This window comes from Nansenia antarctica (assembly GCF_963989245.1).
Source record: "Nansenia antarctica genome assembly, chromosome: 2".
Lineage (NCBI taxonomy): Eukaryota > Metazoa > Chordata > Actinopteri > Argentiniformes > Microstomatidae > Nansenia > Nansenia antarctica.
This window is the reverse complement of record NC_137675.1, coordinates 8,489,851-8,517,134: the sequence shown is the minus strand read 5'-3', so window position 1 is coordinate 8,517,134 and position 27,284 is coordinate 8,489,851. Positions and strand designations below refer to the sequence as shown.

At 44.4% G+C, this 27,284-nt stretch overlaps 2 protein-coding genes across 2 annotated transcripts in view; one reads left to right on the top strand and one right to left on the bottom strand.

Moving 5' to 3' along the window:
* Positions 1–9,835: 9,835 nt before the first annotated feature.
* Positions 9,836–11,950, top strand: pvalb7 (parvalbumin 7; the record flags this gene model as incomplete). The annotated part of the gene is made up of 4 exons (XM_080522651.1): positions 9,836–9,896; positions 10,640–10,769; positions 11,045–11,154; positions 11,925–11,950. 4 exons carry the CDS (start codon positions 9,836–9,838, stop codon positions 11,948–11,950), a joined length of 327 nt encoding a protein of 108 aa, XP_080378777.1.
* Positions 11,951–13,137: 1,187 nt separating this feature from the next.
* The window catches only part of baiap2l2b (BAR/IMD domain containing adaptor protein 2 like 2b), a gene marked incomplete at its 5' end in the record, with an annotated part of 17,926 nt that continues 3,779 nt past the window's right edge, over positions 13,138–27,284 (bottom strand). The window contains 11 exons of the mRNA XM_080523847.1: positions 13,138–13,248; positions 13,552–13,598; positions 14,577–14,922; positions 15,752–15,817; positions 18,754–18,961; positions 19,147–19,255; positions 19,754–19,858; positions 20,049–20,180; positions 20,378–20,467; positions 20,620–20,691; positions 22,426–22,487. Coding sequence (XP_080379973.1) covers positions 13,173–13,248; positions 13,552–13,598; positions 14,577–14,922; positions 15,752–15,817; positions 18,754–18,961; positions 19,147–19,255; positions 19,754–19,858; positions 20,049–20,180; positions 20,378–20,467; positions 20,620–20,691; positions 22,426–22,487 — 1,313 coding nt within the window. The 3' untranslated portion in view covers positions 13,138–13,172. The remainder of the gene's footprint in view (positions 13,249–13,551; positions 13,599–14,576; positions 14,923–15,751; positions 15,818–18,753; positions 18,962–19,146; positions 19,256–19,753; positions 19,859–20,048; positions 20,181–20,377; positions 20,468–20,619; positions 20,692–22,425; positions 22,488–27,284) is intronic.

The window sequence follows — 27,284 nt, the reverse complement described above, 5'->3', positions numbered from 1 at the left end:
ACGAGTCACTTCGAAAATCCACAGCAAGTTTATCCAACATACAACATATCTTGGGGGGTATGGGACGATGTAAATGGTCAATGGAGCAGCAGTACTGTATGCTACATTTGCAGTTTGTGCCAGAAAGTTTGGTTTAAAAAAATACATTATAAGAAGCAGAAAATCATTATTGACACAGCTCAGGTAGGCCTACTTCAAATGCAACAGCATGTTCTTCCATTCACAATGCAATATGTGGATAAAACGAAAACAACTCAGTCAATGTATCGATGATAATAAAATAAAAATGTGTGGACTTTATTAATAGAATATCCATTGGAAGTTGAATGGACTTGATCCGCGACATGGCAAAACAGTTTAGTGGCACACGAAACGCACACACGTGTTAATATGTCATGGGGACACAAAAGGCATCGGATTGTAGGAATTACCCAAAGACGTTCTTTGTTCAGTGTGTGTATATGTTCACTTTTGATTCCCAGATGTTATAACTATATTGTGTGTGATTGTTAAACCTCAAAATACCAGACAAGCCCAAAGTCAGATGAGCTGTGGTCATGGAACTAGAGAGAGGAGTATATGTGAAATAAGAAACATATGAGAAATAGCTGTATGCAGTAGAAATATAGATACATACTGTATATTGTTGATTTATGATTCTGGTACACAGCCCTTGCCCATTTCCGTTATGATGTTGCAAGTAGTAACTCTATTACCACTAGGTGTCAGAAAAGGGTATGAGAGCGTCAGGCAAATGACTAATGGGGCTTTTCCACTAGAGGGCTGACCCGGGTCAGCCCGGGCTGGCCTGCTTCTTTGGCGCTTTTCCATTTGTCGGCCTGGGTCGGTTCGAGTCGCTTCTTTAGCTACCCTTCGATACCAGGAACCAAATTGAGACCCGGAACCTTTTTGCCAGGCTAAGTGTGACGTGTGACGCTGCACACCGTTGATTGGTCAATGGAAATCGTCACAACATCGTCATCGTTTGTGTTCACTGTACACCTCTAACCGCCATCTTTAAATACCACATTCGCTCTTGGAAAATGTCACTACAGTTTCTGTAATAGCTTATTAATAAAGATTCGAAAAATTATGCTGACCATCGTATTATCTTAGTTTAATGTCATTTCAATGCATCATAGAACTTTTATTTACAACAAGCAAAACAAAAATCGCTATTATGCACCGTCTTTGCCCGTGAATAACACCGGCTATGGAGGTGGTACAATCACAATACTCCTTTGCTAACTTCACCATCGGTATACGGTCATTTTGAGCCCTTAACCACTGCGCTGACACCCCGAGAAGTTATGCTTTTAACCTTAAACTCAATGAACCGGGAGTTCACCCGCTGCTGCAAGTGTATCTATAACCACGGGTGCACATAACTGGTGCGCCAGTGCGCATGCGTCGCCAAAATGCATGCTGCGCGGAAGATCAGCGGCATGAACGCGCTCTTGCGCACCAACAGCTGGAAGCGCTGGGAGAGGAACTTACTTCCTCAAAATCCAACTGCTGACTGCTGACTGCTGCATCACTGCAAGCCCCACTAAGTAACTATTTCCATATCTATGTCAGCCTCGAAAGTATCGTAACTTGTACTTTCATTCCGCGTATCGCGTATCGTGTATCGCACGGTTATCACGCCGACATGTGAATTCAGTCCCGAACGACTCGTCGCTAAAAGGAAAAACAACACCAAGGGTCCCTTGAAGGGACTTCACGTTTCTTTTCTCTGAAGCTTTCAAACGTTCAGACGTTTGTTTTACAGCTTCATTATCACACCTAGACCCCGGACCCAGGGAATATGGTTGGGAATTCTATTAGAAAAAAAGACTTTGTTGCACAATCAAAATAATGAGCTATTTAAAGTGATAGCCTACAACATCCTCTACCATGGTTGAAATTGAGGACAGTATTAACAGCAGTCAAGAGAGCAGTGATGATGATGATTAAGCTTGTAGCATAAATAAATGCTTAGGCTGTAACTTTTTGTTGAAAAGTTGATTTCAGTGTTTACAGAACAGAGCAGTGCTTAAAGAGATGTCAGTTGATTTCATTGTGTTTAAAGAACAGACATTCAGTTAGTGCTTAAAGAGATGTCAGTTGATTTCATTGTGTTTAAAGGAGTCTGACAGACTTTCATGCTTAAAGAGCAGTCATTTGATTTTGCATTTGTTTCTTTTGTTTTGCACACAATCATTTGTTCGTTCATCTTTATTTATGAATAAATGTTGGTTTGCTAATATAAGTTATCCATGTATCCCTTTTTTATCCATCCTGTGGGACGGGTCGTGACTCGCGAGCTCGGGGAGCACCAAGCAGCATCCCTAGGTGCTCCTCTGAGCACTGGCCCCAAAAAGTTATGTGCACCCCTGTCTATAACGAATGTGGAGATTGAATGAGCCCCGCGTCAGTCAGCCTTTCCGTAGAAATACATCGCTCCGTTATATATCTAACGTTAAATGTTTTAAGGCTGATCTGTGCATGATAGTGCTGCATTATGTTGATCTATTTATATCGATCTATTCTTGCCAATTCCTTATTACCAGTGGAAAGGGGGAAGGCTAAAACACTTTGAATGGGATAGATAGGACTTTTTGTTCAATGAAGCATTGATACTCGCGAGTTCATCTCGCTTTTCCCCCCGTTGATGTATTAAACAATCTAAGCAATCTAATCAGAGCAGTTGTTATTATGTAATATTATTGATGGATGTGCCATTTTTGATGGACAGCAGTGAACGGATGACTTGATGTGAGCATGTATTTGACTAATGCTGATAGTAATAAATCAAGTATAGAGATTCCGACCCGTGTTGAACATCCTATTTCCTTGTCAAATCGTGTATGCTGTGCACCTAATCTATCCTGAGATGACACAACACATTTAAGATCACAATCCTCAATAGATTTATTCCATCGTTTTACCGACAAGAAGATTCTACAATCTATCAGCCTTTCCGTAGAAATACATCGCTCCCTGTATAACGATATATATATATATATAACGTTACATGTTTTAAGGCTGATCTGTGCATGATGGTGCTGCATTTTGACATAATTCTTATCGCATTTCCCCCCGTTGTGCTGTGCTGTGCCGTTCCGTAGTCCAGAGCTTCATCATCCCCCTTCTAAAACTGCCATCACCCCTTTCCATCCCTGGCGTCATTTTATCAATGAACGTGGTATTATACATATTTACATATTACATATTTGTTGTTATTTATGGAAGTGTCCGGTTGCTGGAGGAACCAGGACGCCGGCTACACTGCACAGTTTAGCCCGAAATAGAGAGAGTGCTTTACACCCCGAGAAGTTATGCTTTTAACCGTAAACTCAATGAACCCGCTGCTGCTCGCAGCACCGCGCCAGCTGGTTGAAACTCCCGTTGACAGCGGGGGGAGAGAAAAGTTTTAACAGGGAATTCGCTCCACGCTGTGTCGACGGTGATAGCAGTGTTGTATCGACACCATTCAAATGGTTTTGGATTCCCTGTCCTCTCCCCTATCCGGACACGTTTTAATTGTTATCCTAACTCACGGTAAACCGAAGTTATTAACCCGCAAAGGGTGCCTCCGGGCACCGTGTTTGTCCGTGAATAACACGGCACACAATGATACTACAGTTCATAAAGCAGACAAGTGAAGGCAGTGGTTTTAAGGGTTAAAAAAACATGACTTTATTATGTGTACATAGCTTCCTCTCTCTCTTTCTCTTTCTCTCCCAAAAAAATCACGGTTAATAATATACCACATGCCGAGGAAAAAGTATACGATAGCTTCAAGTTCCTCCATGTTGCTATTGTTGTGGCTGTGTTGTGTCTCGTGAAAATATACGTCACCACCATGGCGCGCTTTTATGACGCGTAACTCCGCCTATTATCGCCTACTCCTCCTACTCGTTCCTGGTCGCGAATTTGCGAAACCTAGGATGGTAGGGGGTGGCAGGGCAATACCGCTACCTGATTGGTTGGCGAAGCACTCCCTCATTGCCCCCTCATTGGCTGGCAATACCGCTACCTGATTGGTTGGCGAAGCACTCCCTCATTGCCCCCTCATTGGCTGGCGAGTCTACCATCTAAAGCCAGACTCCTTGCTATAAGCTATAGCTTGGGCTAACGTAAACGGCTAACGTAAACGCTAGCATGCGGCGTGTGAACGGGTTGAAATGCACGCCCAGAGAAGTTAGAAGTCATAAGGAAACATGTTTATTGACTGGGCAACACAGTGTAAAAATACACAGCTTCATAAAATAAACCAGAAACACTCATTCTGCAGTCTGCATGTTTTATTCTGATATTAACCACCCACAAACCATATTACTGCATAAGCAACCACACAGGGGAAATACAGTATCAAAGGAGCAGAACATTTCAGGAACATTTCAGAACTTTAGGAGTTGTTTAAACTTGAACTCTCTTAGATTATATTCAAGCCGATCAGCTACAGTGTTAGAAGTCATAAAGAAACATGTCACGTTCACGTTGTTGACGTTGACTGTTGATCTCATTTGCATACTCACGCTACGTTCATGTCTATAAATGTTAGAGCGCCAAATAAATCTTCCTCTTTCCGGAATGTTAACCGATGCGAGCAGTCGTGTGTACGTTATCCTTTCTATCTAATATATGTATATATATATATATTATTATCTACGCTGGATGCTTGCTGAGGAACTTGGCTGAACTGTCAATGACATCTGGACACAAGTGGACAGAGGTGGTCAGTGGAACACTTTTTTGGAGACGCATATTACAAGTTTAAACAGCAATGTTTCTCGCTGTCCACTTGCAATCTAATCTCAAAAACACATTCTAAGTGTAACGGTCTCATTGTTCCCCACCCTTCTAACATGTCTAACATTTTACATTTTGTATCAATTAAGGTAGACTACTGAAGGAGAAGTGAGCTAGGGAAAAGACGAGCGAGAGAGGGAAAAGATCGAGGCAGCCATGAACATTAAGTCTGAAGATCGGCTTGAATATAATCTAAGAGAGTTCAAGTTTAAACAACTCCTAAAGTTCTGAAATGTTCCTGAAATGTACTGCTCCTTTGATACTGTATTTCCCCTGTGTGGTTGCTTATGCAGTAATATGGTTTGTGGGTGGTTAATATCGGAATAAAACGTGCAGACTGCAGAATGAGTGTTTCTGGTTTATTTTATGAAGCTGTGTATTTTTACACTGTGTTGCCCAGTCAATAAACATGTTTCCTTATGACTTCTAACTTCTCTGGGCGTGCATTTCAACCCGTTCACACGCTGCATGCTAGCGTTTACGTTAGCCGTTTACGTTAGCCCAAGCTATAGCTTATAGCAAGGAGTCTGGCTTTAGATGGTAGACTCGCCAGCCAATGAGGGAGCAATGAGGGAGTGCTTCGCCAACCAATCAGGTAGCGGTATTGCCAGCCAATGAGGGGGCAATGAGGGTGTGCTTCGCCAACCAATCAGGTAGCGGTATTGCCCTGCCACCCCCTACCATCCTAGGTTTCGCAAATTCGCTTCCTGGTCTGTTGTGTATAGTGGAAAACCAAAACTGTTCAAAAGCGTGCCGAAGCGTGCTGACCCGAACCGACCCGAAGCGAGCCGGGCCGCTGGTGGAAAAGCGCCATAAGGCCATGTTCTCACATGAAAGTCCGAATCGAGACCTGGAGCAAGTGGTAGAGTTCGCAACATTGTTGCATAAATTATTTCTCTGATTTGCGTTCTCACAGCCCTTCATGTAAATCAACATGCATGCGCTGTTGTTTTCCTATGGACTGCCTCGAGCAGCGTTCTCACCAAAAGCGAAAGTGAGTATGCATCGTTTCTAACCGGAGCGAAACCACCCTTTTCAAGCGGAGCATCCATTGGTTCTTTGCTCTGGGAGTTACTTCGAATGCGCGTTCTCACCGCTCCAAACGATGCAGAGCAAAGCAAACTTTATTCTAAACTCCGTTTCAAGTGAAGCAAATGTTTTAGTGAGAACACCCCCTAATTACGTAACCTTCCTCCATGTTTTGATTCAGATCGATTTTCTCCGGTATTTGGTTTGAGGTGTACCAACATTCATATAGTCACATCACAGCATATCTTCTTCAACTATTTTCTGTCAACATTTGAAACCTTACAATCTGCACTTTCATAATCTGTAAAAAAAAAAAAAAAAAAAAAAAAAAAACCTTGCCCTACTCTGGGACTTTTTCACCAGACCCTGTCACATAGGCCTATACATATAGCATATGACATATAGCCTTATGCAATTGGGAATAATATTGTTGGTGTCATTAATTGACTGAAGTATGAGAAATAACAATAGCTGGACTTACTGAAGCAAGCCCACTAATTAATAATCTGACTCCAAGTAATTAAATTAACTCTATGCAAGGAATTGTTGAGTGTTATGGTTTGGCTAATGAACCCAGGCACAGAACACAGTGTCACAATGTAAGGCTTTTTAATGAGGGGGTAACAAGGGAACGGGGTAAGCAGGGAGGAATGGCAGGCTGGGTAAACTCGGCAGGCAGGGCAGGCAGGCAGGGCAGGCAGGCAGGTAGACGGAACAGGCAGGAAAGGCAGGCATGCAGGCAGGGCAGACAGGCAGGGCAGGCAGGCAGGGCAGGCAGGCAGGTAGATGGGACAGGCAGGAAAGGCAGGCATGCAGGCAGGGCAGACAGGCAGGGCAGGTAGGCAGGGCAGGCAGACAGGGCAGACAGACAGACAGGGCAGGCAGGGAGGGCAGACAGGCAGGGAGGGCAGACAGGGAGGGAGGGCAGGCAGACAGGGCAGGCAGACAGGGCAGACAGGCAGGGCAGGTAGGCAGAGCAGGCAGGGAGGGTAGGCAGAGAGGGAGGGCAGGCAGGCAGACAGGGCAGGCAGACAGGGCAGGCGGGCAGACAGGCAGGGCAGGTAGGCCGGGCAGACAGGCAGGGCAGGCAGACAGGGCAGGCAGACAGGGCAGGGCAGGCAGACAGAGCAGGCAGACAGGGCAGGCAGACAGACAGGGCAGGCAGACAGACAGGGCAGGCGGGCAGACAGGCATGGCAAGTAGGCTGGGACAGGCTCCTGGACTACAGGGAAACAGCGATAGGACGAAACATAAACACTTCCATAATAGCGAGACTAAAGTGACGAGCGTAAGACTAACTTGGCAACATTAAACACTGATCCGCCCCAGAGTGGAGGGAAGCCGGGGTTCATATAGAGGGAGGTGATGAAGTCAATGGTCCTTAGGTGACATCGAGTTTGTGAGTGACACAAGAATGGTCCTGTTCAAATGAATCAAATGAGGATTTAATAATACTGTAAACTTATATAACGTTTTACAAGACAATTACATCCTAGAGAATTGTTATATTCTACCCATATTGATAGATGATGGACAGAGAGCGAGAGAGAGAGAGAGTTAGAGAGAGAGAGAGAGAGAGAGAGAGAGGTAGAGAGAGAGAGAGAGAGTTAGAGAGAGAGAAAGAGAGAAACAAAGACAGACCATATAATCTGCTATTGTAATCACAAATCAACACCATATCTCTCTTTCTCGTTTTATGTACCTGGCTGTAACCCTAAGCCTGACTCCCCTTATCTCGCTCCTAGATCTCCACCCCGACTCTGATCAGATCCAGCAGCGGAGAGAGGCTGATACATTTAGTCTATGGAAGAGCAGTGGGGAGAGGAGGAGAGAAGGAGGGAAGGAGGGAGGGGGAGAACTGTTTAAGGAGCCAGCAGGGTCCCGCTGACAACAGAGATGGATTGAGGAAGAGATAAAAGGAGGGAGAGAGTGAGTTATAGGAGGAAGAGAGATACTGTAGATATGGAGAGACAGGTAAAGAGGGATGGAAGGGGGGTCGTCGGTTGAAATTTCATTTCAGTCATTTCAGGATGTATATTGAAATTACAATTAAATCATTACAAAGGGGGAATTTATTTTTAAATGATTCCTCAATAAACTGAAAATGAGAATCTTTTTACATCAATGTCAAAACAAATCCCATCCTGAAATCATATCAACATATACCGTATTTTCCGGACTATAAGTCGCGGTTTTTTTCATACTTTGGCTGGTCCTGCGACTTATAGTCAGGTGCGACTTATATATCAATAATTCATAATCTCTGACTGACATGAACTGACATACGGTAATCTCTGACTGACATGAACCAAGGAGTAACTTCCGCTAGCGCCTCATACACGATAGAATAGCCATTATACTTGACAATGTGGACATTAAACACGACAATGTGGACATTAAACATGATGTTATGGACCTTATACACAATGTTATGGACGTTAGAAACGATATTAAAGTCATTTATTCCTTCCAGAGGCTGTTTAACGTTGCAATGTTGTACCCGCGAGTAGCATTTTGCTACTTCCGGTAGCGCTTCATACGCGATAGAATAGCCATTATACTCGACAATGTGGACATTAAACACGACAATGTGGACATTAAACATGATGTTATGGACCTTATACACAATGTTATGGACGTTAGAAACGATATTAAAGTCATTTATTCCTTCCAGAGGCTGTTTAACGTTGCAATGTTGTACCCGCGAGTAGCATTTTGCTACTTCCGGTAGCGCTTCATACGCGATAGAATAGCCATTATACTCGACAATGTGGACATTAAACACGACAATGTGGACATTAAACATGATGTTATGGACCTTATACACAATGTTATGGACGTTAGAAACGATATTAAAGTCATTTATTACCTTTTAGAGGCTGTTCAAAGTTTCATTTTTCCTCCGCGACGCCATGTTGTTAGCCCCGCGCTAGCTAGCGGACTTTACACTCGATAATACAAGTATTCCTTAACCTTTCAGAAGAAGTTTCAACGTGAATTATGTCCTTCCTGGGCTTACAAATCCTCTCATGTCTCTTCACAGTGCCAGACTAGAGTCAAGCTCAACAGGGTCTTCTTTCCCCGCTGATTCCGCCAAGCCCGTTCCCTTGAACCATGCGACTTATAGTCCAGTGCGACTTATATGTGGTTTTTTCCTCTTCATGGCCCATTTTTGGCCTGCTGCGACTTATACTCGGGTGCGACTTATAGTCCGGAAAATACGGTACATTCAACCAACCCCAACCCAAATGGAGTGAGATTGAGAGGGAAAGGAGTGAATGATGTGGAATATACAGACACTGGGTATACCTCTGGTTTAAATAGAGGAGATGATGTTGGTTGAGAAAGGATACCGACTCACTCATTTATGCTCGGCTGACAATGTGGAATTTGGCAGGATGTAGCCAAGATCAGTTGATGTGTCTGCAGTATATGATGTAATCATTCAATCTCAAGCATAACATAGCATACACCTGTACTGTAACTTCACCGTATTACTTTTATTCTGAAAAATGTAAATACATTTCAACGTTGTTGAAAATCAATGACACACTTGCTAGTCAAGCCAAAATATTGCAATTCCATGGATTCGTGAGTAATCTCCACTGCTCTACACTAACTAGTGGGGATTCACCGAATCCATTGCATACATATGACATAATATACAGTACAGTATATATTTCTTATATTTTATGGCAAAGGAAAAATTATGACATATCTTAAAAAATGTAATCGCCAGCCACCATAGATCTTGCAGCCCCATTAGCCAGGCTCTGTGGAGGGCCTTGTAACTCACTTAATACGTAATACATATTAATCTGCACGCATGATGAATACTTGTGTATACTCTCTGGCACACTCAAGCTTTTACTCAGAAAAACTCTCTGCTTTCACCTTGGCAATGTTATACATAGAGTACATACCTAAGTCTCTGGACTGGAGAGATACGTTTCCAATATCTAACTCTCTCTCTCTCTCTCTCTCTCTCTCTGTTTCTACAGCTGCCGAGATGGCCATGAAGGATCTTTTGACAGACGACAATATCAAGAAGGCTCTTGATGCTGTCAAAGGTGAGCAGGATTCATACAACCACAGCATCCACACACTCACAGCCTCTCACTGTCTCCCAGGGTTTCTTTGTACTGAAAGTCAGAATGAGTCTGAATGTCAGAATGTGAATGTCTGAGTCAGAATGTGTTTTTCTTAGGATTGATTAAACTAATAAAAAATCAATTAACCTCGTGTTGAATCCATCGACGTCCTGGAAAAACCTAACATCTCAAAAACACAAAAACATTTTTATACCCAATGCCATGTTTTCTTTAGATTTCATAAGGTGTTTTTGATTACTTTTCTTTGGCCTAGAGTCATGAAACCGTCACAACTTAAAAACACAGATTTGTTCTGGGATGTCAAAATGTCTAATGACACCTCCCACTCATGGAGATGCAGAAAGTAGACAAATGCTGTCTTTCTCATTTGCATTTCATATTTGAGGAACGCCCTGTAGTCAACTATAGGGGGCCAATTGGACCAATTGGACCAATTGGATCAACGTGTGGTCTTGTTCTTCAATTGGTTTATCTTGTGATTGTATCTACTGATGCCAATAAATAACTGACCTGAGACACCGGTGACAGACGAAAAAGTTGATACTACTGTACACTCCACACAGAGCAGGGGGCAGTGGACCACTAACATTTCATTTACTCCCCCACTCAAATCATGGTGCTTCCCATGTCACCGTTAATTTAGGGGAGATCGCCCTCTGGTGGTTCTAACTCTATGCTGCCACCTCTCTCCTGTGCACCAGCCGACTCGTTTGACCACCAGAAGTTCTTTGAGATGGTGGGGCTGAAGGCCATGTCACCAGACAACGTCAAGAAGGTCTTCCAGGCTCTGGATGTGGATGCTAGCGGCTACATAGAAGAGGAGGAGCTTAAGTAATACACACACACACACACACACACACACACACACACACACACATACAGACACAGACACAGACACACACACACACACACACACACACACACACACACACACACACACACACACACACACGTATGCACAGTCTTTCTCTCTCTCTATCTCTCTCTCACACACACACACACACACACACACACACACATATACACATACTACTGTAAACGCATGCACACACACACACACACATACCATGGTAGCCCACTGACCCCTCTTCTTTGACCGCTCTCAGGTTCGTGCTGAAGGGTTTCTCCTCAGACGGCAGAGAGCTGACCGACGCCGAGACCAAAGCCTTCCTGGACGCAGCCGACAAGGACGGAGACGGCAAAATCGGCATGGACGGTAGGAGAGATATCAGACGCGATATGATTCGATATGACGACATAGATTTCAGATATCGTCACCTGTATCCAGGGCTGCCAAGTTTCACCAAAAGTTTGGAGTGAGATTTTTTGGCTGTGGAGCGACCCAAAACTGTGCACGTTTTGGCGGCAGCGGCCCCTCTCTCCCACCCAATTATTTGTGCTAGTTTCCTGCAATTTTACATGTTGTTCATAATAAACCAGCACAAGAAATGAAAATAATTAACATTTTATAAAACAAGACAAAAATTCTGACAATATATCATATTTATGAAATCTTAATGAACAAATACAGTAGCCTACAGACTCTAAAAGAAAAATTGGCCCCATCAACAGGACTCAGCCCCTTGGTCAGCAGCAGGAAGACCCGTCATCATCTTATATATAGTGCATTGCTCATAGATGGCTATCATGTTATACAGTAGGCTACATACCAGGGTTTTTCCTGGGTTTTCCGGCGTGAGAGCGTGAGAACTGGTTGAAATGCGTGTGTCTCACGGTGATTGCGTGAGACTTGGCAGCCCTGCCTGTATCTAACCCTCAACCCTGGGACTGGAGAGCGACAGTGGGTCGCTGATTAGCTAATCGACTGATTGGCGTCCAACCTGTATGTTGTAACTGAATGTAACTTGTCTGTTTCTATCGCCTCCCTCTTCACTGCCGTCATTGTCTTTTGCTGTTGTTCTGGGTCTTCTTTTGGGGATTGAGGACCACTGATCTAATCTCTATTCTTCCTCTCCTCTTTTTCAGAGTTTGTCACCTTGGTGCAAGAGTAGTGGATTCCCCTAGTCTTCCCCCACTCCTCCTTCTCCCAGCAGTTATGTTTTCACTGCAACCCACCCCCCGCTCTGTCCCTCTCCTCACCCTCCTCTCATCCCACTCAGGCCTAAATCGCTCTGTAAAACACTACCAGAGACGGCCAGCAGGGGGCAATAGAAACGGGACATCCACAGGCACACATGGCACTAACTGTATTTATTTTGCTTTTTCATGCAATCCTACTATATCTGTGTGCTGTTTGATTTGAAGCTCCGGGTTGTCTCATGTTAAGGACCCTGTAGATATGTACTCAAACCTTCACCATTGCTTTATCTCTGTCAATTTCATGTTTTTGTGCCTCTTTCTTTTTGGCTGCTCACACACTGTTTCCTCCTCCTCCCTTTCTTCCATCCTTCCTCCCTCATTCCCTCTCTCGTCTGGTGAGGAGACTCACAAATAAACTGATAAAAGAAGAGCTCTGAAGAGCGAAATGATCCAACAAACAATAAAATGCTTTGAGTAATATGTCTGTTTATTAATTCCAACTACATTGGAGGCTAATATACACTGAACCCACAAAGGAGAAAATGTATTGGTGTTATTAACATTCCTAGGACAATTAACGCATAGACTGCGTTCGTAAATTCAATCAAATTATTTGGTCCCTTTATGACGTTGAACCCAGTGTGCGCTCTGGCGCTCTCAGAGTGAATTTACGAACGCAGCCATAGTAGTTTGAGAACAAAACAACACTAAATGACACACAACAATGTGTAAATTCATCTTCATAATCCCACAATTAAGAGACTCAACATTTTACACATACATGATGATCTATATAGGTGATATACAATACATTACACTGAAACATGCCAAGTTTGAACGAAAAACAAAATATTCTACAATATAAATTCTATAAAGAATGTCTGTCTTTTTCTTAACACCATCAATTCATGCATATGTGTGCAAGGGAAAACATGTCTACTCTGACTATAACCCTGGATGGATTGATCATTGGTCATTATCAAAAGTCACCCATAAGCATTGGTCATAATGGTCTATTTCTGAGAACATCAAATAAATAATAACTTTTTCAAATGGAAAACAAAATCACTGTAAGGTTAATTTTATGTAAAATGTTATGTCAAGACACTATTCAAATATTTTCTCCCATTGTGTTCCTTCTGAATGTGACTTGTCATTCCAAACACTGGCTACATCTGGGTGTGTTGTGATTGGTCAGTGGATCCGTGGAGACGACCTGTCATCGGTGGTCGTGGGGCGGAGCTTCACTGTGGCAAATGGGTTCGTTCCTCTGCAACACATGAGAGGAGATGGCGCGCGTGCACACACACACACACACACACACACACACACAGACACAGACACACACACACACACACACACACACACACACACACACACACACACACACACACAGATACAACATCACTTTAATGCCACACAATCTAGATTGGTTGAATTAGTTTCCAGCATGGTGGGGAGTTCTACATTCACTGCTATACAGCATGAGACGAGACAAGACACAAACACACACACACACACACACACACACACACACACACACACACACACGCACACACGCACACACACAAACCTGGGAAAGAGTGGGTTCTCTGCAAGTGGTCCAAGGGGTGACAATCCCTATAAGGATGAAATGGTTACCACATGTTACCACATGTTACCATGGCTACCACATGTTACCATGTTACCATGGTTACCACATGTTAATTAAGCATTTATTACAGAGCGGGCAACACAGTCAAGGAAACTCAAGGAAAACGCATTCAAAATCCAAAGTTTAGATACAGTGCCCTCCATAAGCATTGGAAATGGAAGCATTTTTTTTATTATTTTAGCTCTATACTCCAATAATTTGGATTTGGAATTTAACAATTACTATGTGGTCAATGTAAAGATTCCCAGCTTTAATTCAGCTTTAATGTTTTCTTTTTTCAGATTTGTTTCATCATTTATAAATTACAACCCTGTTCCTGTATTTCATGGTACCAAAAGTATTGGAAAATTGTCTTGACAGGTGTTTCTGGTCAGTAAGATGTGTTCCAGCACATCATTTGTGCAGGCATAAGAGAGCTGCCAATGCCTAGTATTGCTTTGCATTTGCAGAATCCTTCGGAGACCAAAGAGTCGTCAATGAAAATCAAGGAAGCCATTATGAGGAAAAATCTATCAGAAACATCGTCAAAACCTTAGGCTTGCCGAAGTCAACAACATTAATAATTTAATTTTAATTAATTTGGCCATTTAGCAGACACTTTTATCCAAAGCGACTTACAATTACGAATTACAGGGACATTCCCCCTGGAGTAACTGAGGGCTAAGTGCCTTACCCAAGGGCACACTAGCAGTGGTGTGGCTTCAGGCGGGATTTGAACTCACAACCTTCCGATCACAAGTCCAACTCACTATCCACTAGACCACCACTACCCCTAATAATGTAACATCATTAAAAAGAAAGAAAGCACAGGTGAAATAAAATCTAAACTGTTGAAGTATAGAGCGAAAATAAGACAAAATGCTTCCTCTTTCCAATATTTATGGAGGGCTCTGTATCTGTCAGAAAATAAGTGTTACGGAACCACAAATTCCTACCCATAGTACCTTGCTATCAGAGGTTGTCTCCCTCCCCTCTGGGAGGGGAGAGATTGGACGAAAATCAGTGGACCCCCTCCGCAGTGCCTGGTTAGGTAGAGGGGGCGGTGGGGGAGGCGGCGGGGGCGGTAGTTCATTGTAGCTGTGCACAACACTGGTCCTCGTCTCCAGGGTTGGCTCCACCCTCTCGGGAAGAGGAGAGATTGGTCGAAAATCAACTGAAGCCCTGCGTGTGGGTGTGGCTGGGGGAGGGACGTCCCCGTAGCTCTTGCTCTCAACCTTCTCTGATTGGTTCGTAGTGGTGTCAGTCGGATCCAGTAGGTTGTTCATGCTGTGGCTCCGCATGGAGGTACCACTAGAGGTGAAAGGTTGTTCTGATTATATTTGAATTATTCATGGGATTATTAAGACTTAAGAATTATTAAGACAACGTAAGTGGTGTGGACGGTGTCAGTGACAAAAACGGTGTCCAGAGAAATAACTAGGCCAACTAGACGAATATTCGCAACCTGACTGCGTGGGCCGAACTGAAGTGGCAGTGGAATATGTCAGTGTGTGTCTGTGTCTGTCAAGCCCCCAGAGTGATATGAGTCGTCCGACTTCTGTTCTCAGACCTGCTGCATTGACCCTCTCTGGATCGGCCATGTCCCACGTTAAGGTGTTTGCTCAGTTTTAGGTCAAAGTTGACGCAGTAAACTATGCCACCACCAACGTGCCAAACCAGCCACGTCAGTACCCAGGCCACACTAGAGATACAATAGACTAGAAAACAAGCTAAGGCCACACCCTTCCCTTTTATAAACCTCAGGCAAGCAGTACATCTGACAGGACGGCACTTCTGAGCAACACTTCTCTCTGGGGCTATGGGGTGTGTAGTCAGTTATGAGACGCCTGATCTGAATGCAATCTAATTGACCTACAGTAGTCCTAGGGTTATAAACACAATGGACTGGCTAAGTAGCTTTTGAGCTACATGAGTTCACACAGACGCAATACATCAAATACATCAAATACATCAAATACATCAAATACATAAACAGACACGTGGAACCGCTGGCTCCAGCCATAACCAATCTACAGTACCAGTCAAAAGTTTGGACACACTTCCCCCCATTCAATTGTATGTGATAATAATATAAAAGCAGGAATAATGTGTCCAGTTGAGAGAGGTCTGTGTACAGTACCTTAACCCTAGCGTGTTGGAGAACTCCTCAGCTGGAGCCACATACGCGGCCGGGAACCAGCCCTGGCTGTGAGGGAGACACACAAGGAAACAGATTCTGAGCAAACTCAACAGGGTTGGCTTTTCTACACATCGTGACGTTAGAATTATAAGGTTCTATTTTTGTAAAAATTTAGTTTTTTACATAATCTGATCCATTTGGTGTTTATTAATAGTGCCTGTGTGGTGTTATTTTTAAAATGTTGACATTTTTTAGTTAGTAATTAATCAAATACAAAGGTTCCATCTCACAAAACATAATGGAATGTAAAAACTCTGACGCTCAATATCTCTGAACTGCCCTAAACGGAGATAGAACCTTGTAATTCTAAGCTCACAACATGCTATTGAGTTTAGGTTCAGAATCGTCTTTGTCATTGGAAAGGAAAGCCCTGTTGTAAAGAGTCTTTGGGTGCAGGGTTTAAATACAGTACTACCGGTAGTCCAAAAGTTTGGACACACCTTCTCATTCAATGGTTTTTCTTTATTTCTATATTATTTTCTATGTTGTAGATTCATACTAAAGGCATCAAAAGTATGAAAGAATAGATATGGAATGTAGCAGACAAAAGAGTGTTAAACAAACCAGAATATGTTTTATATTCTAGAGTCTTCAAAGTAGCCACCTTTTGCTTTTTCAGTGGTTTTCTCCCACGTATTCTGGAAGAATTCTGGGCGGTGTTCACAGTTTCCTTTTCCACTGACACACTCACACACACACACACACACACACACACACACACTCACACACACACACGCACGCACGCATGCACACACGCACGCACGCACGCACACACGCACGCACGCACGCACGCACCCTCACTACTGTCACCCTCACTGTAGGCTACTGTCACCCTCACTACTGTCACCCTCACTGTAGGCTACTGTCACCCTCACTACTGTCACCCTCACTGTAGGCTACTGTCACACTCACTACTGTCACCCTCACTGTAGGCTACTGTCACCCTCACTGTAGGCTACTGTCACACTCACTACTGTCACCCTCACTGTAGGCTACTGTCACCCTCACTACTGTCACCCTCACTACTGTCACCTTCACTGTAGGCTACTGTCACACTCACTGTAGGCTGCTGTCACACTCACCTACTGTCACACTCACCTACTGTCACACTCACTGTAGGCTGCTGTCACACTCACCTACTGTCACACTCACCTACTGTCACCCTCACTGTAGGCTACTGTCACACTCACTACTGTCACCCTCACTGTAGGCTACTGTCACACTCACTACTGTCACCCTCACTGTAGGCTACTGTCACCCTCACTGTAGGCTACTGTCACACTCACTACTGTCACCCTCACTACTGTCACCTTCACTGTAGGCTACTGTCACACTCACTGTAGGCTGCTGTCACACTCACCTACTGTCACACTCACCTACTGTCACACTCACTGTAGGCTGCTGTCACACTCACCTACTGTCACACTCACCTACTGTCACCCTCACTGTAGGCTACTGTCACACTCACTACTGTCACCCTCACTGTAGGCTACTGTCACACTCACTACTGTCACCCTCACTGTAGGCTACTGTCACACTCACTGTAGGCTACTGTCACCCTCACTGTAGGCTACTGTCACACTCACTACTGTCACCCTCACTGTAGGCTACTGTCACACTCACTACTGTCACACTCACTGTAGGCTACTGTCACCCTCACTGTAGGCTACTGTCACACTCACTGTAGGCTACTGTCACCCTCACTGTAGGCTACTGTCACACTCACTGTAGGCTACTGTCACCCTCACTACTGTCACACTCACTGTAGGCTACTGTCACACTCACTACTGTCACACTCACTGTAGGCTACTGTCACCCTCACTGTAGGCTACTGTCACACTCACTGTAGGCTACTGTCACCCTCACTGTAGGCTACTGTCACCCTCACTACTGTCACCCTCACTACTGTCACCCTCACTGTAGGCTACTGTCACACTCACTACTGTCACCCTCACTGTAGGCTACTGTCACCCTCACTACTGTCACACTCACTGTAGGCTACTGTCACACTCACTGTAGGCTACTGTCACCCTCACTGCTGTCACACTCACTGTAGGCTACTGTCACCCTCACTACTGTCACCCTCACTGTAGGCTACTGTCACACTACTGTCACACTCACTGTAGGCTGCTGTCACCCTCACTGTAGGCTACTGTCACACTCACTACTGTCACACTCACTACTGTCACACTCACCGTAGGCTACTGTCACACTCACTGTAGGCTACTGTCACCCTCACTACTGTCACCCTCACTGTAGGCTACTGTCACACTCACTGTAGGCTACTGTCACCCTCACTACTGTCACCCTCACTGTAGGCTACTATCACCCTCACCGTAGGCTACTGTCACCCTCACTACTGTCACACTCACTACTGTCACACTCACTGTAGGCTACTGTCACCCTCACCGTAGGCTACTGTCACACTCACCTAATGTCATACTCACTACTGTCACACTCACTACTGTCACACTCACCGTAGGCTACTGTCACACTCACTGTAGGCTGCTGTCACCCTCACCGTAGGCTACTGTCACACTACTGTCACACTCACCTACTGTCACCCTCACCGTAGGCTACTGTCACACTACTGTCACAATCACTACTGTCACCCTCACTACTGTCACACTCACTACTGTCACCCTCACTACTGTCACCCTCACTACTGTCACACTCACTGTAGGCTGCTGTCACCCTCACCGTAGGCTACTGTCACACTCACCTACTGTCACCCTCACCGTAGGCTACTGTCACACTACTGTCACAATCACTACTGTCACACTCACTACTGTCACACTCACTACTGTCACCCTCACTACTGTCACCCTCACCGTAGGCTACTGTCACACTACTGTCACACTACTGTCACACTCACTACTGTCACACTCACCTACTGTCACACTCACCGTAGTAGACTACTGTCACACTACTGTCACACTCACCGTAGGCTGCTGTCCGTGCGTCCGTACAGCCAGCCGTTGCGGGGCTCCTGCACCAACACAGTGACGGTCTCTCCCCGGGTGAAGGGCAGCAACTTTGGGTTGGAGGACGAGGGGTGGGAGACCAGGGCTCTCATGGGTCGACCCCCACCCAGACCCAGAGACTCCCCCACAGAGCTGGAGCGTTCACGGCTGGGGAGGGGGGAGGGGGCTGGGCGAAAGGGAGAGGGAGACAGATGGAGAGGGGGGAGGGGGCGTACGGGAATGATAAGGTAGAGAAAGCGAGAAGGAGTGTTTTTTGTACCACATGCATTACAGCATTATAACACGTGCTATACACGTTCATAAGAGTTCATCAACAGTAATACGAGGTGTAGTGGAGTGGAGTCTTCCTACCTCTAGAGGGCACTCTCCCCAGGGCCTGCTGCTCTCTCCTGGCCCAGGACATGTCTCTGTCTTCATCCCTGGCCACCGTCTGCAGCAGAGAGCTGACAGAGCCGCGCAGCTGGGGAGAAATACATGGACAGAGAATTTGTGACGTTAGAATGATAAGGTTCTATCTCCATTTTTTATTTTTATTTTATTTTTAAAATGTTGATATTTTTTAGTTAGTAATTAATAAAATACAAAGGTTCCATCTCACAAAACATAATGGAATGTAACAACTTTGACGCTCAATATCTCTGAACTGCCCTAAACGGAGATAGAACCTTAGAATTCTAAGCTCACGAATTACCAATAGAGGAAAGGGGTTAGGGTTAGCCATTAGAAATACATGGGCATTACACGAGTATGTCATTGATTTTCAACGACACCGAAATGTATTGACATTTTTTCAAAAATAAAAGTCTGAACATTAAATCAGCTGCAGGCTTGTTACCGCTTTCACCAGCAGCAGCAGTCACATATACATAATTGATATCATATTAACTGACATAATCCTATCACCTATGAACCCTCTCTCCCTCCTTGCTTCATCCCCTCTCCTCCCCCTCTCCTCTACCTGTGCTTCCTGCTCCGGGGGGGTGGGGGTTCGGGGTCTGGAGCTTCGAGTCTCGTTCACTTTCTCTTTCCATCCGTCGGCCTTCTGCTGAAGGGATGATCCGGTCTGCAACACCAAAGTACAACACTGCGTCTGACGATGTCTGATGATGAACACTTATCATCCTGCTTTGTCTTTATCTTGTTGTGTTTGAATTGTCATCCTCTGTTTTCAGGTTTAATTTGATTGGATAATTGTAGTAGCAATGCGTGTGTGTAGTGTGTGTGTGTGTGTGTGTGTGTGTGTGTGTGTGTACCTTGTTGATAAGGAACAGCAGTGACTGTGTCAGACCACAGTGTTTCTCTGCCAGGAAGCGATACCTCCTCTCCTCCTCTTTCAGGATCTCGTGATGACTCTGTTTCAGGTACTGCATGTATTCACTGTTCTCCTAGGAACACACATGCACACGCACACACACACACACACACACACACACACACCACACAAACACACACACACACCACACACACACCACACACACACCACACAAAGGGCTGAACTACTCAGCGGTATGTGGTAATCACATATTATAAGTGTGTGTGTGTGTGTGTGTGTGTGTGTGTGCGTGCGTGCGCGTGTGTTTACCAGAGAGTCTCTGTAAGCTCCTCGTCGAAGCTGTTTCTCCACAGCCTCTGCCTGGTTCCTCACCTCCAACTCATACACCTTCCGACTTCCCTACAGCAAACATTCACACAGGTTTCACATACACACACACACACACACACACACACACACACACGCACATACCCTCCATGCCCCCCCCCGGTCCCTGCAGACAGCCCCCTCCCAGGACTGGGAATCTGTTCCACACAAAGCAAGCTGCTTACGTCTATGTATTCCTCGTCTAGTTTGACATTCTTGTCCATCGCCTGCAACACCTCCACCTGGAACCATCGAAACTGGGAGAGAAAAAACAAGGCTTACAGTACATGCCACAGCATCTGTAGAGTAACACACATACGTAGCATGGACCTATGCCTCAGACAAATGTATTTGTATTGGGCTTTTTACAAGTTAAATATATTAATAATAATTACATATTTAATGATATTAAACAATATAAACAATAAATACAATACAAATAATATGACCAGGATAGAGTAGATTCAGCCATGACGATTTCAGGAACTGGACTTTTGAGGGGCTCAGAACCCCATTGCCAACAAGACCAGAGTAACTTGTTGGAGGCTTGCTGACCACAGCCTGCATGTCTGACCATGAGAGCAAACCATTTTATTTCTAGATACAGTGCCGTACATTAGTAATGGGACAGTGAAGCATGTTTTCTTCTGTTGGCTCCAAAAGTTTGGATTTTAAATCAAATATTGGTTTCCCCTACAACACCTTTTTATGCATAAAAAAAAGCGATGGGACGATTGGCTTGACAGGTGTTCTCTGTTTTGATAAGAGTGTTTCATTTGTCCAGCCATGGCTTGGGCGCGTATGGCTTCCACTGGAACTGGCTCACTTGTCTTCATTGATGAAGTAACTGCTGACAGAGTTTACAGAAACATCTTGTCAGCCCAAGTTCAAACAAATGCCTCCAAATTCATTGGATGCTGCTTCATCATACAGCAAAACATGCAACTAGGGTTTTTCAGGGCCAAAAAGTAGACATTTGTTGACTGGCCAAGTCAATCTCCAGATTAAAATCCTATTGAATATGCATTTCATTTGCTGAAAAGGAGAGTTGAAGAGACATCCTCAAAACAACTGAATATGGCTGCAGTAAAGGCCAGGCCGAGCATGTTGTAATTTCTGGGTCTGCAACACACACCTCCCCATCACACACGGGACCTACATGTATTGTATTTGTTTGTGGTGGATGTTGTATGCCTGTGAACAGGTCACACTTGAAAATGAGCCCTTGGGGCTCAATGTGTTTTTACCTGTATAAATAAAGGTAAAAAATAAATAAAAAAAAGACCTTTGGAACAATGTGCTTTGGACAGATTAATCCAAAGTTGAATTATTTGGGCATAGTAACAGAAGACATGTTTGGCGCAAACCAAAGACAGCATTTGAGCACACGAACCTCATACCAACTGTGAAGCATTCGGGTGGAAATGTCATGATTGAGGGCTGCTTTGCTGCAGCAGGGCCTGGCCAGCTCACCACCATAGAATCCACTATGAATTCTTCATTGTATCATAGGGTGCTTGAGGAAAATGTGAGACCATCTGTCCAAACATTGAAGCTGAAGCAGGTCTGAAGAAGGTCTATGACAGAAAGCTTGCAATAAACGATGTTTTTTTGCACAGTGTTTGAGTGTGCGGATGCTGTTATTTTGCACTTTAAATTAATTATAACAATTTACATTTACAAGTAACATTTTCATTGTTTTTGGTTCAATATTACATCACCTTAATTTATAGATATTGTTTGAAGTAAGATCAAATATTGATATGTTGATATTTCTTAATAAAATAAAATGTCATGGGGTGTTTCACATGACTGTAACTGTTGATGGTCGTTGGGGCTGGAGGTTTGTGGTCTTCCAGTGTGACCCCAGGTGTCATGGGTCCATACAAGCTAGTAGTGGTTGTACAGACTATTATAACAATAGAATATTATTATAATTATGATAATAATAGTGGAAACAATTGCATAGTTCAAACTGGCTGCACACTGACCACTCCTTCCATTTCAGCGGTGAGTCTCCTCTGTGTTTCAGAGATCTGGATCAGGACGTCACCTTGGAGACAAACAGAAACCCACTGCTCATGTAATCATTACACACACACACACACACACACACACACACACACACACACACGCACACGCACACGCACACGCACACGCACACGCACACACCCACACACACACGCATACACCCACACACACTCATTTACAGCATCCAACCTGCAACCATCCAGCTACACTATTGTCGGCCTTGTTCTAAATTAAATAGAATTGTAATAAAAATATCTATCAATATAAGTAATGATATTAGTGGTTGCAATACCTACACATGTACAATTAAGTATTCAGGGATAACCTCCAGGAAGTAAGCAATACTCTACACAACTAATATATTCAGATCTTTAAAGACACCCTATGCAGTATTCAAGATTCAAGATTCAAGATTCAAGATTGCTTTATTGTCTGTCACAGAGTGACAGAAATTCTCCTTTGACAGGCTTTGTGCAGTTCATGAATACGGTATCCACATTAAAAACACACATAGGTCACATACATACAATAAACACAGACAGATATAACAGTGTTTATAAAATGTAGTGCCTATTTAAAAAGTCCAGTCAAAAAATAATAGTAAAAAAAAGTATTATGATTTAAAAAGCTAAAATGTTGTGGTTTAAAAGAGTGTGCTTCCTATTTTAAAATGTTCAGGGTGGTGGTTGCAGTGGGAATGAATGAATTTTTGTATGTGTTTTTCCGGGCCAGTGGAGTTCTGTAACGGCGGCCTGATGGAAGTGGCTGAAATGATTGGTGGAGGGGGTGAGAGGGGTCCTGTGTGATTTGTGTGGCTTTCCTGATTAGTGACCGGTTGTAGATTTCAGACAGGGGAGTTTGAGGTTAGCCGATGATTTTACTTGCCTGATTGACTATACGGGAGAGTTTGGTTTTGTGTTTGACAGTGAGGGAGTTGTACCAGGATGTGTTGTTGAAGGTGAGAATGGATTCAATGAGTGATTTGTAGACCAGGGTTAAAATGTCCTTGCTGACGTTAAAAGCCCTGAGCTTCCTCAGCAGGTGGAGGCGCTGCTGGGCCTTTTTGTAGATTGAGTCAGTATGCTGGGAGAAGGACAGAGAGATGCCAATCTCTGTCCCCAGGTACTTTGCAACCCTCTTTTCACCGCAGTGAGAACTAATTCTAACTGAATGAATCTGTCAATCATTTTCACTTTTTCTTTACTTTGTTACATGACCTTGAAACTTACAAAGGACCTGTGTGGTGCAGATGCAGTTGTTATTTAGTTTAGATTGAACAAATCCTCATTCTGCAAACAAACCTCAGACAAGGCTGGAATGTCAAGCAGGACGTTTACTAGGAGAAATCATCAGATACATGTTTACAATCTTATTTGCTCACAAAAGCTTCTGTTGCTTATGCGGGGTACACACATAAGGATTGTCAGGGCGATTTTGGCGCGATTTTCGGATGTCTGAAAACGACAGAAAACGCCCGATTATCAGATGGATCTTAACATTTTCCTATAACAAAATCCTGTGGTGTGAGGTGTGTTAAGAGTCAATTCTCTTCAATTGTGCAATCAACTCTCCCGACAACCTGCTCGGAAAATGGGCTTGGGGAACGACAGATTCCAGACTCTCTACAGTCTCGTTCCCCAAGCCAGAAATCTCGCGTGAACCCATCCTTTTAATATTGCCTTTAAATTACAAAATAATTAAATTAAGATTATATAATGATTAAAGCACTTTGAGCCGCAACGTCTGCAGGAAAAGCGCTATACAAATAAAGTTATTATTATTATTATTATCTAACGTAGTACCCTGACTCTGTCCTATCGTGCTGATACCTTGCCGTGGTGGGGCAGCTTGTGTGCTTCTATGACTCTGAGAGCTATACCGGCCGGGGTTTACACCCCTGGCAGGTTCAACCAAGCCGGGCAGGTTTCAGAGGAGGGGCCAGACGAAAAGCAGCACCTGGTCCTCCAGGTTGGGGGTTGGGCGTGGGGCCAACAACCCCATCCCGTAGAAAACAATCCGTTACAAAAACGTTGACGACAGAACAGACCTCAGCCCTGGAAGAAGAAGGATCCTCAATGAGAGGAAACATGACGCTGTGTGATGAAAGCTGTCAAGTCACAGAAGTCACAGAAGTCACAGAGCCGAAACCCCTTCTGTCAACCAGAGACATACGAATTGGAACATGGAACGTCAGGACCTTGTATGAGACCGGAAAAACCATACAAGTAGCAGCAGAAATGAAGAGGTACAAACTAGATCTTTTAGGAATTAGTGAGTCACGATGGACACAATCTGGACAACAAAGACTGCAGACAGGAGAGCTGCTACTCTACTCTGGGCACGAAGAAGACAAAGCCCCTCACACTGAGGGGGTTGGCCTTTTGCTATCAACAACAGCAAAGAAAGCACTGATTGGATGGGAGGCACATGGATCAAGAATTATAACAGCCACCTTCAGAACCAAGAAAAGGAAAATCAAGTTGAACGTGATACAATGCTATGCACCAACCAATGACAGCGACGATGGAAAAAAGGATGATTTCTACAACAGACTGCAGAGCATCCTGGATCAACAAAAAGGAAAAGACATCAACATTCTCATGGGGGACTTCAATGCAAAGATTGGCAGAGACAACACAGGCTTCGAAAAAGTGATGGGAAAGCATGGCCTAGGAGAAATGAATGAGAATGGAGAGAGATTTGTGGACACCTGTGCCCTGAACAACCTGGTTATCGGAGGAAGCGTCTTCCCACATAAGAGGATCCACAAGGCAACCTGGGTATCACCGGATGGAGTGACCGAGAACCAGATAGACCACTTCTGCATAACCAGCAAGTTCAGGAGATCACTACAGGACCTGCGAGTAAGGCGAGGAGCAGACATAGCATCAGACCACCACCTACTAAGCGCTATGCTCAAGTTGAAACTGAAGAAGCACTGGATGGAAACAACATCAAAGAAACAGAAATTCAATGTCCACCTCTTAAAAGACACACAGACAAGAGAAGTGTTCACACTGAAGCTGAAGAACAGATATCAAGCCTTGCAAGATCTAAGCAGTGACGAAGGAGACCAGCAAGACCAATGGGAAAGGATAAGGGAAACCCTCATAACAACATGTAAGGAAGTGATTGGAATAAAGAAGAGAAACCATAAAGAGTGGATATCAGCAGAAACACTACGCAACATAGAAGAAAGGAGACAGAAAAAGACAGAAGTTAACAACAGCCGAACAAGGGCAACCAAGGTAAAAGCCCAAAGCGAGTACACTGAGGCAAACAGAAAGGTCAAAAGAAATGCCAAGAAGGACAAGCGAAACTACATCGACAACCTGACTAAAGAAGCAGAAGAGGCAGCAGCAAAAGGAAACATGAAGGAACTGTATGACACCACCAAGAAACTGTCCGGAAAGTTCAGCAGACCAGAACGACCAATCAAAAACAAGGAAGGAAAGACCATCACAAGACTGGACCAACAGCAAGAGGGATGGGCAGAGTATTTTGAAGAACTCCTGAATAGACCGACACCACATAACCCCCCGGACATTCAACCTGCGGAGACTGACATAGTCATCAACTGTGGAAAGCCCAGCAAGCAGGAAATCCAACAGGCCATTGCACAACTAAAGAATAGTAAGGCAGCAGGACCAGACAACATCCCTGCCGAGGCACTGAAGGCAGACATAGACACCTCGGTAGAGATGCTACACCCCCTGTTCGAGAAGATAAGGGACAGAATCCTCCTCGAGCGAATAAAGAAAGTGGTGGATCCGCAGCTAAGAGACCAGCAGGCAGGCTTCCGACCCAATAGATCATGTGTAGACCAGATTGCAACCCTCCGAATCATAGTTGAGCAATCATTGGAATGGAACTCTCCATTATACATCAACTTTGTAGACTACGAGAAGGCATTTGACAGTCTCCACAGAAACACCCTCTGGAAATTGCTTCGACACTATGGCATACCAGAAAAGCTTGTCAACATCATGAGGAACTCCTATGAAGGAATGACCTGCAGAGTCATACACAGCGGGCAGCTCACACGAAGCTTCCAAGTGAAGACCGGAGTAAGGCAAGGCGGTATACTGTCCCCCTTCCTCTTCCTCCTGGCCATCGACTGGATATTGAAGACCACAACGGCACAGAGGAGAAACGGGATCCAGTGGACACTCACAACACAACTGGATGACCTAGACTTCGCAGACGACCTTGCCCTACTATCCCACAGTCGACAACAGATGCAGGAGAAGACGAATATACTGGCAGACACCTCAACACAACTAGGCCTCAACATCCACCAAGCAAAGACCAAAATACTAAAGATCAACACAAACAACGAAGACCCAGTAAACCTGGAGGGAACAGCACTCGAGGAAGTAGAATCCTTCACCTACCTAGGTAGCATCATAGACAAGAAGGGTGGCACGGAGGCAGATGTCAGAGAAAGAATCAGCAAGGCAAGGGCCTCATACATCCAACTAAAGAACATCTGGAGCTCCAAGGTAATCAGCCAGCGGACAAAGATCAGACTCTTCAAATCCAACATCAAGCCAGTACTCCTATACGGATCAGAGACGTGGAGGACAACCAAGATCACAATGACTAGAGTGCAGTCATTCATCAACAGATGCCTGAGGCGGATCCTGAACATCCACTGGCCAGATACCATCAGTAACAACGATCTCTGGCAGAGAACGGGCGAACAACCAGTGGAAGAACAAATCAAGAGAAGAAGGTGGGGATGGATCGGCCACACACTACGCAAACCAAACACCAGCACCACCAGACAGGCCCTTAGATGGAACCCCCAAGGCAAAAG